Raw genomic sequence first — 15,344 nt, 5'->3', positions numbered from 1 at the left:
ATACTATGCATACTGTTTCGTATAAATCAGCACGGCGGTTACTTGCAGCGTTTATCCAATAGTACAGAGCACACTGGACTATATGCCAGAGGTGGGAAATTATGTTCGCAATCATACCCAAAAGGGTTTTCCTTAGCTAAACGCTCTGCCGCCCGAGTGGTTTTGTTAGAGAATCGCGAATCCGTAATAAGATCGTGTAAAATTGAATTTAGTATCCAATGTAATACGTAGAGAATAAAAATACAGAGTATAGCCACAGTCGTAAAAAATTTGAGTCGAACAAATATATTTCATTTTATAATTTATAGAGTTTTATATTTATAGTCCGCAATTATCATCATTAATATGAATAACACTTGCTACTTACAAATCGGACAAGAGTCGCGGCTATTAATATTTCATACCGTTTTAATCCACAATTTTGTTGCATTAATAACTTCTTTGATGACAGAAGAGCACAATGGAACAAGCGTGTCATTTGTCCGATGACACCGCACTGTGGCAGCGTGCTCTTAAGAACCGTCGTTATGTAAATAACGCATTTGATACGAAACATGCTTCTTGACGAGTGCATCCCAGGTGCGCACGCATCCGTAGTTTCGCCACGGAAGGTGAATCACCGTGACGAAAGTGCAGGGACCCCTCTTGATGCGCGTATCTGCGTCGAGATACCTCGATTCCATGCAGAACAGAAAAACGACGGCGGAGGTTCGCGCGCGAATCGCGGCGGCAGTGTTTCTCAAACGTTCTCCGCTAATAATTTAGCGCGCTATCAAACGTGTATATTAAATATCGCGCGTTACACGCAAAGGGACAAAAATCGCTCTTTTCTCTTTGCAATTTTAACGGCGTTCTATATCAATGCGACGAACGTGTCGATCGAAGCAGCGGTGTCTATTTCCATCTCGCGACTCTACGCGGAGACCGGATCTTCGATTGCACTTTTTTCAGGTTCTTGAACTCTTCACCTCGACGAAAATAGGAGAGCCAATCCGTTCATTTCGGAATCAAATTTGCTCCAATTTCGCCAAATGGAGAATTTAATCCGATTTACGCTCTATCTGAGATATTAAAATACCTGTCAAACTGTCATTTATTTTTTACATCTCTGGGTCACTGTACTATTCTGCTGCCAGATCTTTATGAAAACTTCATTACTTTGATTATTTAATATGATGTGAAGGAAACTTATTATATCTCTTTTGTTTTTCGCATGATACTGTGAAGTGTATTACGTATGCGCTATATATAAAGACGAACAGAGAACACATTTGGAAGTCTTTCATTGATTTATTGATACTTGATTTGTATCGATAATTAATCTCTTTACGCATGATTATAAATAAATGTTATTTAAAATAAATGCTATATTGAATAGTGATGTGCCTTCTGGATGCTTATAATATGCCAATGGAAAAATATCATAGGGTATTGCTGATGATTTTTATCGATGACATTTAATTACGGACGTCTATGATCGATCAAGACCTACGTCGATTTTGAAAGGTCCCCCCCCCCTCATTCTTGATAATACGCGTTTATGAGCGAGAGACGTTTCTAAATTATGATGTCGTCTACTATTAAATCAATATATAGCGATAGCTATTTACATATGTACAGTGGTCCGTGTTAAACACAACAATGTAACAACGCGTGCGGTAAAATGTAGGTATCAACGCAGTAACCGCAGCACGTGCAGCGAAACGCATAGCCGCAACTTCGTTGGGCTTTCCGAACGCTCTCATAGTTCGGCGAAGTATTTCCGATATAGATATCGGTCAGAACTCAGAACGCGTGCCGCGTCGATTATTTTCGCAACTATTTCCCTTTAACTTAAGGCCACGTATCTCTGCTCTTATCTCTTTCCGCGAAAAGAATGGAAAAGAAAGAATAAACATGTCGAATTCTAGCTGCATTTATAAAAATCACTTTTGCGTGAATTTGGACGTGAACGTAAGGAGAACGGTGAGAAAGATGTACCACCAAGATCCGTTATCAGCGATACAATCCGCCGACGATCGATGATGCGCGTTTGGCTTAAGATCCTCCCGCCGACAGTAATATTCGTCGTCACTCGGCAGAATGTCCTTCACAATGTTGAGGAAATCCTCAAAGGGACATATCTCCGCGCAGCCTGGGATTGTCTGTACGATCAATTGTTCCGTAACGCCAGTCCATAGTAAGACCTGCGGAGAAAGATACGCGAAAGATAAATTTCTAATATCAAGCGCTACTAATAGAAATATAATAATGATAAAAATGGAGAAGATATAATACAAGTTATAAAAAAATGTAATATACAATTTAACACAAGTTACAAAAATAAAACCAAGTCTTTTCTTGAATTGCTATTCGCAGAAAGTAGATTTATCATCAATTGTCCTTAATTGGAAATATATTATTTTGTAGATCAATATAATTCCTAAGTTTATTTGTTGCATGAAATATCATTTACCCGAATATAGTAAACTCCCTTCTTGTCCCGAAGAGTTTCTAGAATAATTGTGGCACCATAAGATGGTACCGCTGGTTCATTCGTTCCTAAAGCATAGGCAAGGGAAGCCACATTGACTTCGTGTGCGCCAAATAGGAAAGCTTTTCTGTCGCGTATCGATTTTCCCGCTCGGTGTTCCTGAATATCATCCACCATTTTGCGAAGTAGTATACCTGTGTGCATAGAGACACCGATTATAATTAAAGTTTATAATTAAATTTTAGTGGTTTTAACAGAAATGTTTAAAATAATAAACATTTCTGTTTTAATCATTTATTGGCGGAACAAACAATTTATTTCTATTTAGTGGTTTTATTTTGTAAATCATGAAGTAAAAAATGCAAGATATCCCTGAAATAGATTATCGAATAGCATATTCCATTTGTTTTAAAGACAATAAATAAAGTTGTATGGTTGTAAATCCGAAAAAACGCATTGTTTCCGAGTTACAAATACTTTCTACCTGTGGCAAAGTTTTACAAGAATACCTAAGAAATATGGAGATCTGATCTTAAGATGAATATTGCTCTTCTCTCCTTTAAGTTTTAAAGGAAATGTTGGAAATAACTTCTTCTCGCAGCAACGCGTACTTTACATTGACGTCTTATGAACTCGAATACAGACTGAATTTATACAAGATATAGAGTATAGAATAATTGCACATCTGATATTTCCGTCTATTTTTTTAGAATCAACAAATGAAAATATGCATTTTGCACATCTTATGTATTGTATATATTTCCTTGAGAATAAATGCATCAAATTGCTTTATTTTAATAGTATTTATAGTTTTGATTTTGCCATCAAGCAAAATTCTGACGCGGTTATTTAATTCTCGAAAAAAAAAAAACATGACTTTTATATTGTATCACAAAGATATAATTTTAAACTGATTTTCATATTTCTTTAAGATAAATAAAATCCGTTATTAGAGCTTGCTGATATATATCAGGGACTTTCTGTGCGGTAGAGAAGTACCAACCTCCGTTTAATCTCTTCAAGGTTTTTGTGTATGATCGAAGTTTGAAGTCCAACTCTATCATTTCTATCATCGGACTCGGGAAAACATTCTGAGTCCATCTTGGCAGCGTCAAATTTTGTGCAGCCTAAAAATGGTTATACGGTGAAAATTCAAACGATGAAAAAACAAATATTTTAAATTTATCACTCTATCGGAATATTCACTTACCTCCTCTTTCAGTAGATTATACAAATGACCAACTGTATCCGTATCATTAATTAGTTTACCAGTGTGATCCGTCAAATAGTCCATTACATTCTTGTACTTATTGATCATCTCTTTTGCACTCTCTCGCTGAAGGAACCGTTGATATTCTTCTCTATATCTAAAAAATAAAAGTTGGGAATGATCTCATAGATTCGGATATTATTAGAGTTTTTTGTATAAAACATGCGCGCACAAGCAGAACACATTAAGATGGTTAAATCTTGTCCTTCTTTTCTTTCCGGATCTTTTTTTTATTTTGCAATATAAAGATAAAGTAGTTGAATACAAGACAAAAAGAAGGGAAACAAAAATATCTCAAACGTTCGCATAAAAGAAGATCGGTGAAAGGAGACCGAAGGGAAAAGAGAATCGTCAATCCTGTTATTAGGTCCTTGTGAACAATTCCCTGTGAAGTTACTCACCGATAGCAGTAATGCGGAAACAAGAGGTTGTCAGTCTTGTACGGCACGAAGTACGTCCATGACGGAATCCAGGGCAAGTGCGGATTCCAGGTTTGCTTCTCGGAGGGCGGGAATAATCCCGCCAGAACTAACTGGAGAGACATCTGGGTCCGCGGGACCTCCGTAGATCGGGCATAGATCTTGGTCGGCCAATAATCCGGTCCGAAATATTGATCGTATCTCTCGCGCAGCATCGTCCCGATTTTGTACTCTCGCATCTTGCCTTGCTAATTGCACGAAAAAGAACTTTGAGTTGAACAGATTTCGAAAAGCCGGATATTGGAAAATTACATGGACTCTTTTAGATCGAATTATTTTCTCAATTTTAATTAAAAATAACGATTACTCAGCAAAACTAGGGAATTGATTTCTCATTTTACGTAGGTTATTAAAAGATTTCTGGGGTTTTGGAAAATGAAGGTCAACGCTTATACCTGCATAACATGCAGAGGACGAAAAAAAAGAGATGGAAGATAAGAGAGAGATAAGAATTATGTGATAAACGGGAATTCAATAGTAGCACGTGATCTAATATCCGCTTCAATATACGTTATTGGTTCATACAATATTGAAGATGTACGAAGATAATACGTCACAATATATGATGTTTCTGAACGATTGAATCACACAATTGAACTGGCAGTATTTGATTACGATGTAACATTTTACTTTAATCGCCGTGATTTGTACTCACATTGGTTAAGCCACCGTTTCCCATTGGGTGATAAGACTGATCGCGATGCGGATCATTGGGGTAATTTTGGAACTCTCGATGGGGCACTTTGTCACCGTGGCGAAATACCTTCAAAACAGAATATACTTATGTAAGCTATATATCGTCGTCATCCGTTATCATCACTGTCACCACACAGACGGTCGCGATAATGCAAATGTTTTGTTACTTGTCTCTCGCACGAAGGATCGTTTTCCCTTAACCTTTTAATTTCTCTCGAAAACTTCTCTCAGCATCGAACTCGCACCTGCGTAATTCACGAAGCAAGTGTTTGCTTTTCAGTGCCATAAAACAGTGTAGAAATAACACTTATTCCACATTTTTTAAAACAAAATGAATACCAAGTAGTTATTCTATCGCATATTTGTGAAAAATCAGGAAAGCGTTAAATCTTTGAAAAAGAATAGGAATTTTTCATATCGTTGTTTAAACACAATCTTCCGAAAAAAATAATCCTCGCTAATTTCACACATACACTCCCTATATACCTCTGAAAGAATCAGATAAAGCTTTACCACGTGAAGCAGCTGCAGCTCCACATCGGGATTGACCGACACGGCGAGGCTGCTAAGAAATACAGTGAAAATCGTTGACAGTGTCAGAAACATCTTCGCGATATCTTCCCAAAAGCACTTTCAGTTCGAACGAACACTTTCAACGCTTAATTCACACGATCTGAACGATCGTCGCGGTCGGAATCAACGATTTCACGACACAACCTACGGATGGTGTGTTTATATTTCTACTCTCGCCTCTCTGCTGGCATACGCGAGTGGGGGCGGGATAAAGAACAGTCGAACAGGCTCGTAATTCCGACGATTTTTATTAACAAGTTTCCCGCTCTCAACAGGCGTCCGATCCTTTTTCTTGACGTTGATCGTCAGCTTCCGCGAAGGACGCGTAAGTAAATAGCAGGAAATTCATAGAAAACCGCAATTGACGATCTCCTAACGTAGGGAATTCTCTCTGCCATTTTTAAACCGAACGTTCACATTCCGGCGCGCGATATCTCATTTATGAATTATATGAATGAATTATGTGAGCGTCGATGTATGAACGATGAAGTCAATCTTATCATCTTTGAGAATTTTGTTTTATCGATTTTTTATAAGCATCTAGTAGTATATGAAAAGTAGCAGTCTGATGTTTTCGAAAATAAGCTAATTTTAAATTGACCCAGATGCACATGTATGCAGCGCAGAGATTTATAGAGATTAGAATTTTATCTTTTGATCAAACATGGATTTCATCTCTGACGACAATTTTAACTTCAACCAATTTATTATGAATTAGCAAGATTTAAAGATAAAGAATAAAAAACCATTTTTTTTTAAAGAGTCTGGTTCAAAATTTTGTAAAAGATTGTTCATAATAACTATAATGCTTGACAGTGAAAGAAAAACGTGAGAAAAATATTGGCGATCAGCGGCGAAAGCTTTGTGAAAATGAACAATTACAAAATATTATTTCGATAGTATTTTGCGTTCTTTAATGCAGCCGAATATTCAACAAAGCCATAATGTTATTATTTTTATTATCGCTCTATCGCAAAATCGCTTTGCGCTTTGCGTTTATTCAGTCTGCTTTTGAGTTGCGCGTCTTTCTTTTTTTCCTAACTAGAAAACGATTTTTTGCGCACTCATGAATGTGTTGAATTTACGAGTTTTGCAAATGCCTGATCGTTCGAACAGACTTATCTGCATGTACGTAAATAACAAAACGGATCTATGGAGATTACTATAAAAAACGATACATGATTTACGAACCTCTTCTTCTTTGAGAAGTACTTTCCAGTAGGTATTGTTCGTTTTGATGATTGCAAATTTTGCTGAGTATTTTGGTAACAATTGATAAATAATAACACATGATAAACTTTAACAGTCATTTATTTTATAGACAGTTATTATATTGTGCGTAGTATTAATAGTCGTTAATATTCTTTCAATTTTGAACAGAATAATTCATTACAGAATTGTATTCATAATATTTCAAGAATTTTTATTTCACGAATCCATGCTGGAAAGATTTGTCATTGTTTTTTATTAGAACTCAAATACATCGATCAAATTCCTTCTTTGTAAACAATCCTTCAATCTTTTATAAGAATTTGTCAGTTGAAATCCAATTATTACACATCAAGCAAAGCATTAATTCATTTATCAAATAAAGTGTAATTATTTGAATCGTGCTTTATTTAGTTTTTTTTTCTTTTTTTTTTCTTCAAGGAAAAGAAGAGAAATATTGATTATTTTTTATACATATATTCCCATATATTGTTACACATAAAATATGTCGTAAGATATACTTTTTTATTACATTTTTCTTAAACTTATAAATACCGATATTTCTGCGATATGTATCGGCATATTAAATTGATATTAACATGTCGTGCCAGGTGCAGACGTGCGTCAAATCGATTAGATCGAATATATGTCGTATTATGGGAGTCCCAAGGATATCCAGTCGATTCGACTTTTGAGGGCAACATGATGCTTATTTTGACATTCACCGTGCTACGGAAATGCTGCCACAATCGCATTTGTAATATTAGTGAACGTCATTCGTCTTAGAATCACTTTTTTGGGGACTCTTTTATCGGGAGACATATAATTACGTTTCCTTAATCATTCAAGTTTGACTTTCTATTTGTTTTTATGGAATTAACGTAACACTATACGTAACACTACGTAACCAGCTGTCCCAAGGAATTCGTAAGAATTCGGGTGTGCCAATGACTCACATGGACGTGATCGAAGCAAGAGGCGAGTACAAAGATATCGTCGACATTACCGCATCTTCTTGCGGTGCATTCCGCGGAATTATCATACACTCTCACTTTACATTCGACCGCACGTAATAAATTTTCCTTCTGTAATTCAATTCACGGAAACCAGGAAAACCTGAGAGAAGAGTCCCCTTTTAGACGGGAATGATATTCATGCGCGTAATCGAAGATCTATTTCTGATTGGATCGAGGATACCGATCAGCGCGCAGCGCTTACGCGACGGGATTCCTCGATCTTACTTTTACGAAATAGGTAAAACGTCGAAAGTTGCTGGAATATACACCGTTTACGTAATATGTGAAAAAAAAATGAATCGTAGTTGCGCATATATTTCACACATTAATACTCGCATCCAAAATCTATTTTAAACAATCTATAATTAGCGTCAAATTTCAAGAAATTTTGGATTATAAAAATAATAAGTTTATAATTTTATTTATACTGTGCGTATTTAATATATATTTTTTTTATTTGTCAAATGTTTTATGTATCACATATAAAATTGTAAACAGAGAATTTTATATTGAAATCCGATGCAAATTATAGAGCGCGCAAAGTAAATTTTAAATCACGAAACATAAAATATTGGCTTTCCTGGAATAATTATTTTACGTAACACCTATACAAAAAATGTGTATTGCGATCGCGAACGTGTTTCACACGAGGAAGACTGCAGGCGCTTAAATCGTATGTCGCGAATAAAAGGACGTCAAGAATTCTATCTATTTCAATGCATCGTTGACATTATTGTATCAGTTATAATTAATAACATTATGCTAGACGACATTAAAATCGTAGGACCGGTCTGCGAAGTATCTTTTGCTGTTGAATAATGCGTATATATGATTTTCCATAATTACACAACCGCGGTGGGCTCGATTCAGTCACGCGTAATTATATGCAATAAACTAGACTAGTCAAGAAAGAACCCGTTAAATCATTATTCTGTGTATATATTTACAGACCCATTATCACAGACTCATTAGGTATATCTGATTCTGCAACTTGTACTCCCACGCGCATAACAAGTTTTTTTATCTTTAAAACATGACGTTCTGGAAGGATTTTCCAATGTATCAAAGTATCTAAGTATATTCGCTCGTCAGTTTTTACCATAAATGTACAAGTTTTTTTCTTCTTCCCGCCTCTCTTTCTTTCTCTCTCTCATATATTCCTTTCGTCATGGTTGATGACTTCTTATAAAGTGATGAAATTCCACGTTGTAATGCATCATCTGAATTTCCGCATAAACAAGTTAATATAATATTAAAATTGATATAAAAAAATAACATAATGATTCCTATTTTCTTAACCATATGTTTCGTTATTTTATATATAGTAAAAATATATATATATAAAATTTACTATAATTTTTATATTATGAAAAAAGAAAACATATCTCGCATAGCTTTTCATGTGTGAGGTCAATGCTGTTTTAACGCAAGATCAAGTAAACGAGATCAAATGTCGTTACGTATCTATGTATTGAAATAATGTGAATAGAACGACTTTCGCGTGGCCTTCATTCATCCATACCTTGCTACAACTGCATACAAATGAGTCATTGCAATTTATTTAATGCTTAACCTTTGCTTATATATGATATTTCTACTTTAATTATCTTGTTAACGAAAAATATAATATTAATAGTTATATTTATTTTACAACAATTATACTTGTAACTCAAGAAAATAAATAAAATAATGATATATAAATTTTGGCGGTTAAGCTTTTAAGTAAAAATGTTTTCTTTATCTTTAATTGTTAACTTGCTACAGCAATTGACTGTTATAGAAGCTGTTGTAGCAATCTCTGAAAAACATCTTTGTTCTACTATGAAGAAAAAAAATTCTTACGCAAGCAGGAATCGATTGCGATTTAAATTCATAACAAAATTAACGATATCCTGTCTATATGCAAATAAGATAACATACAATTCATAAAGTCATAACGGAACATTCACTTGAATCTATCGATGTTATCGATAAGTTTTATTATCGAATAACTCTCCAGTATATATGTACGTATGTAGTATTTTTCATGGTATTTTTCTAGGATATATTATTATCACGTAGGAACAAATAACGAATAAATGTTACATAATTGTTTGTTCAAAAGCGTCCGTGCGTTATTTTTCTTTCGTTGAAATTTTAATAAGAAAGATAGCTAGCTTGATTATTCATTAATAATTTCTCATGTGAAAATATTAATTAATATGAAACATGATTACAATATGACTGTTTATCAAATGATACGGATTTTGAAATTATAGCTTTCGTCATTTAAACGTCGTTTCCTTTAAATTAACTATCAACGCGTATGTAAAGGATAAGAAATACATATTTTGCTTTTAATAACGAAACACGTTACACGATTTCCAGAAGAAAAATCACGTTTGTAACGTTGTTAGATAGAGACTGAATTGTAGGTGTGACGCAAATAAAAATCCGTGTCTTTATGTTAATGTTAGGTATGTAGATTAGGAAGTAAAAAATAAACCGGTCCTGATTGTATTAGTCGTTATAATCAATTTACGATGTCGTGCTATCGCGCTCACGTGATGTTTATATGCATGTGTAATTTTCTGCGTAATATGCAACATAATTTTAATCTCGGTGTTGTATTAATTTTTTCGTAAGGGATAGCAAAAAATATGCATTTTAGATGGCGAGGATATCAATATATGTCAGGAAAAAATTTAACGAACAGTTGTAACAATAACAGTGATAACAATAATGCAATAATATTAGTAATAATGTGTGACGAGATTATGAACAAAAGAAATGTACGAAAATGGAGAAAAAATAACGTCAAAGTAGACACAATAAGAAGTAAATACAATTAATCATTCACAAACAGGTAGTTGAAATATCATTCGATCTATGACTGATTCCGCGAATTTTGTAACCAGTTCTATCTTATTAATAAATTTAAAACGCGCTTCGCTATTGTAAATTTTGATTTACGTAATACAATTAACGGATAATGTGTTTTATCCCTTTCCAAACGCGTTAAATATGCTTTAATTTTAATGGAAACTTCGTATAAGACGGTAGAAGCAATTGATCAAATTGCGCAATATTATCAAATGACTCCAAATGCGGATTACATGTAACTAATTCGCTAGATACACGTATTTCATGCAATACACGAATGTATTTTGCATTGCGACAGCAAGAATTTTTAAACAAATTTCCGTCAATATAACATAGCATATCGGATGAATTTGCAATTTTATACAGCTGTATGCATCTATCAATTTTTTTTTTTTTTTTTTCAAGTAAATATCTTTGAAAAGTTTATTTTAACATGCATTAAACGTTGAGGGTACGTATATTAAAAAATTTAATAAAGTATATGTATAATGTATGTGCGCACACACAAAATATTTCTATAGAGTTCTAGACAAGCGCCCAACTGTCTAAACAATTTTCTTAAGATTGCTAGATAGTAAAATATAAAAGAAAAAATATAAGAAAAGCTTCTTTTATAATTTTTTATATAATTTTTATATGTAAAATTTGCGATAATGCAAAAGACTTCTGAATTTTTCAAGGTTATTATGAGAGTTAGCTTGCGTCTTTTAAATGGAACATTAATTTTTTTTGTTGCAATACCATAAAAGTACAAAAATTCAGATTCAACAGTCTCTTTCAAAGTGGCCTTAAAACAATCCAAGGTTACACGGAAGGAGAAGTTGAAACATATGAGAGAACCAGATCTTTATTACTTTCAATTAGAGAAGAACGCTATTTTCGGTTAGAATTAGATCTTGGAAGCCTTAGTAATTATTCGCGTGAATAATATTAAGTCTTCCGAGTTCCGAGATCTAGTCCTAACCAAAAATGGCATTCTTCTTTAATTGATTGTATATCATAGCGGTCCTATATTTACTTATATCATTACTTATTACTTTATTTATTTTACTTACAGTACATATCGAAATTTTTATCTCTGGCTCTTAAATACTACTGTAGGTAATTTGTTGTAAAACAAGTGATTAATTATAAGAATAACTATTTGTTCTGATATACTCGCACAAGCACCGGTAATTTGCTTTTTAATTTTTTTTCGAGTTGTATACTTAATTTTATAGACCGATTCTTTCTAATCCCGAAAAAGTAGTCGAATACTGTTAAGTGACTTTGTCAGCTAATTTATCGGTCCATCACATCCAATCTATATCGATTAAAAAATGCGTCATTTAGCTGCCTTGTTGATATTAATGTATAACGTGGCATATTTTACGATCCGATACATATATTTATATTGTATATAATTGATTCTAACCGCGCAACATAAGTGACTCTTAATCTTGGCATGTATGTGTACGTGAATGTTTAAAAATAGAGATTAATCTGTCGAGACAATCTGTTGTGTCTGAGAAGATTACATACATATAATACGTAATATATGTACATATGCAATATGTCACTTTATATTATAATCTTATTTGTCTGGCGTTAATACAAAACTGATGCAATATCACAAATCGTTCGCGATATACATCGTATATAAAAATTCAAAAAGAGAATTTACCCTTTCCAAAATTTAAATATTTTTAAAAATAAGAAAGATATTTATTTCATTCGCTTCTTTTCGACGATGAGAATTGTATTTTTTATGTCAGATTATAAATAGATATTAAACTCTGTTTTTGCTCGAAAGATTTAAAGATCCAGATTTCATTGAAGGCACATTATGGCACGATAATCATATGCCCGTTTTTACTGGACGTGCGTCGGCGATATATCGGCAATCGTTTCACGTTTTTTACAATCGCATGACAGTGATACCGTCTTTTTCCGCTCTGAGAGCTGATTATTCGATTCCGCAGCTCTGCACAGGTGATGACCTTGAGTGATGCATCGATTGGGTGCGAAGTGAGAGGAAAAAAGGGAGGAAGCGAAAAGGAGAAACAGAAATACCGGATGTGTTTTATTAATACATCATTCACGCATGACACCAGTGTAGTTTCCACAAGCGCGACATGCAAATACGCGATGAATAAAGAGAGATATTGCTGACCGCGGAGTCCCGAGTTGCACACGCAATCCTCGCGCGGTGCAAGAGGGAGAGCCTAAGGAGAGCCGATAAAACTATACGGTATTGCGTGGCTGCAGCCGAACGTATAACGTTTATCAGTCGGCCAGACGCAGCTTCTAATTTCTTCCTTATGAATATTGATCGCGACATTACGAAAAAAGTGTGCGCAACACTTACACATATACACACTGAGAAAAAAATTTGTTAATCCCAAAAAATATTTAGTCCGATACGAGCAACTAAACATGTTAGTTAGTTAATTAAAAATTACTATGTTTCAACAATTATTAAGTTGCACTAAAAAAGGTATGATGCATTCATGTCAAGCTTTAAAATTTTTTAATCAAGAATTAATTAATTCAACTAACGTTTAGTTAAACTACTTAAAATGTTTAGTTGCTCGTCGGACTAAATATTTTTTGGGATTAACAATTTATTTTCTCAGTGCATATATAAATAAAGAATAAATTTTATGTTTTTAATAATTTTAATTATTGTATACATATATCTATGTAATATGTAAAATTTTGAATATAAAAATGATTAAGAAAAATTAATAAAAATTATAGCGAAACTTATAATCATTAAAAAATAAAAAATAAAAAACATTTTAGTTATTGGACGGATTTTGTCAGTTTAATATTAATTTGTGAATCATACACATTTGTTTAGAATTCTAATCACATGCCGATCATTAAGTGGTCTTGCAATCGGATCGTATGCTAAAGATAAAAACGCAACCATACATAATCAAGTCGATATTAATAATCAATTTGATATTACTAAAGGAGCATTACTTCATTCTCATGTTGTACAAGAATTTATGAAGAAAAGTATTACTTTATAAAATTTAATATTTGAAAATTTCTTAAAAGAATTTTCTCTCTCTTTTTCTTCTTCTCTCTTTCCATCTTTTCTGCTCTCTAAGATATAAACACGAAATAGCCATTGCAACATTGCTCGGAAAACAGCGATGATTGATACGCGAGATGATACCGCTATGGGTACCCAGAAGTTCTCGCATCCATTTTCAAAGATATCTATGAATTTTAATCCGCCATCGCAAGGAACGTATATAAGTCTTCTTGCAGGCGCAGCGAACGTAGCGTAATGTAGCGAGAGAGAGAGAGAGAGAGAGAGAGAGAGAGAGAGAGAGAGAGGGGCCCCCCTATTACGTACGCGGCATCAATAATGAATGGGCGAGGCTGCAACGTCGCAAATCAGACAGAGCTTCTTATCACGGGCGTGCAGACTCGCGGTTTCATTATGGGCTTCACTGAAAAACTTTTCCCTACAAATTATTTCATAAGTATGTGCAATTGCGATGTATGAACGATGTCACATTCTTCAGCAAGGATTAAACTCGCGAAATTACCAAATTGCCAAACGAATTGCCGTTCGTCTCGAACGTTGAGCATCGTTTGTAGACGCGCGTGCACCGAGAGACGAACGAAAAATGAATTTGTCCTCGATCGGGTCACCAGGACCGCCGAGGATGCAGTTAGACCGCAACTGAGGATTCACCTCGTGGGAAAAGGGAAATCCAATAGCGTCGGAATTGAATAACTTATCGACAGATGTCGTGGAGCGTGAAGGCACGTTCGGGAACAACTTCCTTCTCTCTCGAGGAACCGCCGCAGATCAGCCTAAAGATCGATAGGCTACATCCAGTCACTCTGGCAGCCAGTGCACGATTTTCATGTTAAAATCTCGACCTTCACCTCCATTTACGCGGTTCTTTTTCTTCTCTTTTTATATATTACATCGTCCCATTTTTCAAAATATTCTTCCTCTTCTTTAGATTCTTATCTAAACTCTCTCCTATAAATTGTCTTTATTTTCTCCAAAAACCTGTTTCTGACCAACTATTTCATCGGATGTATATATTTGATTGATAGATTAGATTATGTTACGTTGTTTTTATTTTATGTTTTTTTTTTATCATATATTTATTTTGCAACAACGAGTTCAAACAGTGCGTCAATGTTTATAATGTACATGCACTTTATATAATCTTACTCATTGTGCCATATATATATTATAAATATAAATTCTGTTACATAAATATATATTAGACCATATTTTTTTAGACGGAATTATAATGATTTTATCTTCTCTCTGTTTGTCTATCTATTTATGCTTTTATTCATTTTATTTTTACTATTTAAAATAGCTTTTTGGAACAACATGAATAACACATAGTGTTGTAAGTGACACGAAGCCTTTTATATAAGAAAGAGAAAGAGAAAGAGAAAGAGAGAGAAGTATTCGTTTGCATACATAATTTTTTATTACTTAAAGCACTTTATTTTATGTCTGTATTGGAATAATACGGCATTAGATTAGTATAGATCCTAAATTGGTTAAAGAGAGAGAGAAAGGATATGTCGTTCAAGAAAGTCATAAAAATTTTAGTGAACGTACTACTGTCATATTGATATGTACAACCTCTTGTGCAAGAAGCATTCGAAGGATACCTATGAAGAATTGGAGAGGGTAAAAGCAGATCGTATTCACACAACAGTGCGCGAATGTATCGTAGTCGCTTTATTTCGTTGACAGATCGAAGAGCTTGTTTAGTCTTATTTACCAATGA

The 15,344-nt window shown here is 34.0% G+C and overlaps 1 protein-coding gene across 2 annotated transcripts; it reads right to left on the bottom strand.

Annotated features, from left to right (window-relative positions):
* Positions 1-1,899: 1,899 nt before the first annotated feature.
* On the bottom strand, positions 1,900-5,727 carry LOC139810153 (venom acid phosphatase Acph-1). 2 transcript variants are annotated; one of them, XM_071773465.1, is made up of 8 exons: positions 5,432-5,727; positions 5,086-5,163; positions 4,878-4,985; positions 4,145-4,410; positions 3,684-3,840; positions 3,477-3,600; positions 2,456-2,667; positions 1,900-2,186 (listed from the first exon to the last, which is right to left on the bottom strand). In XM_071773465.1, the coding sequence occupies exons 3-8, from the start codon at positions 4,899-4,901 to the stop codon at positions 1,926-1,928; spliced, it is 1,044 nt and encodes a 347-aa protein (XP_071629566.1). In that variant the 5' UTR covers positions 4,902-4,985; positions 5,086-5,163; positions 5,432-5,727; the 3' UTR covers positions 1,900-1,925. The 2 variants fall into 2 exon arrangements, with proteins under 2 accessions (XP_071629566.1, XP_071629564.1); XM_071773463.1 differs by lacking the exon at positions 5,086-5,163.
* Positions 5,728-15,344: the final 9,617 nt, after the last annotated feature.

The sequence above is a fragment of the Temnothorax longispinosus genome, chromosome 3, assembly GCF_030848805.1.
Source record: "Temnothorax longispinosus isolate EJ_2023e chromosome 3, Tlon_JGU_v1, whole genome shotgun sequence".
Classification (NCBI taxonomy): Eukaryota; Metazoa; Arthropoda; class Insecta; order Hymenoptera; family Formicidae; genus Temnothorax; species Temnothorax longispinosus.
This window is presented reverse-complemented; position numbering and strand designations above follow the sequence as displayed.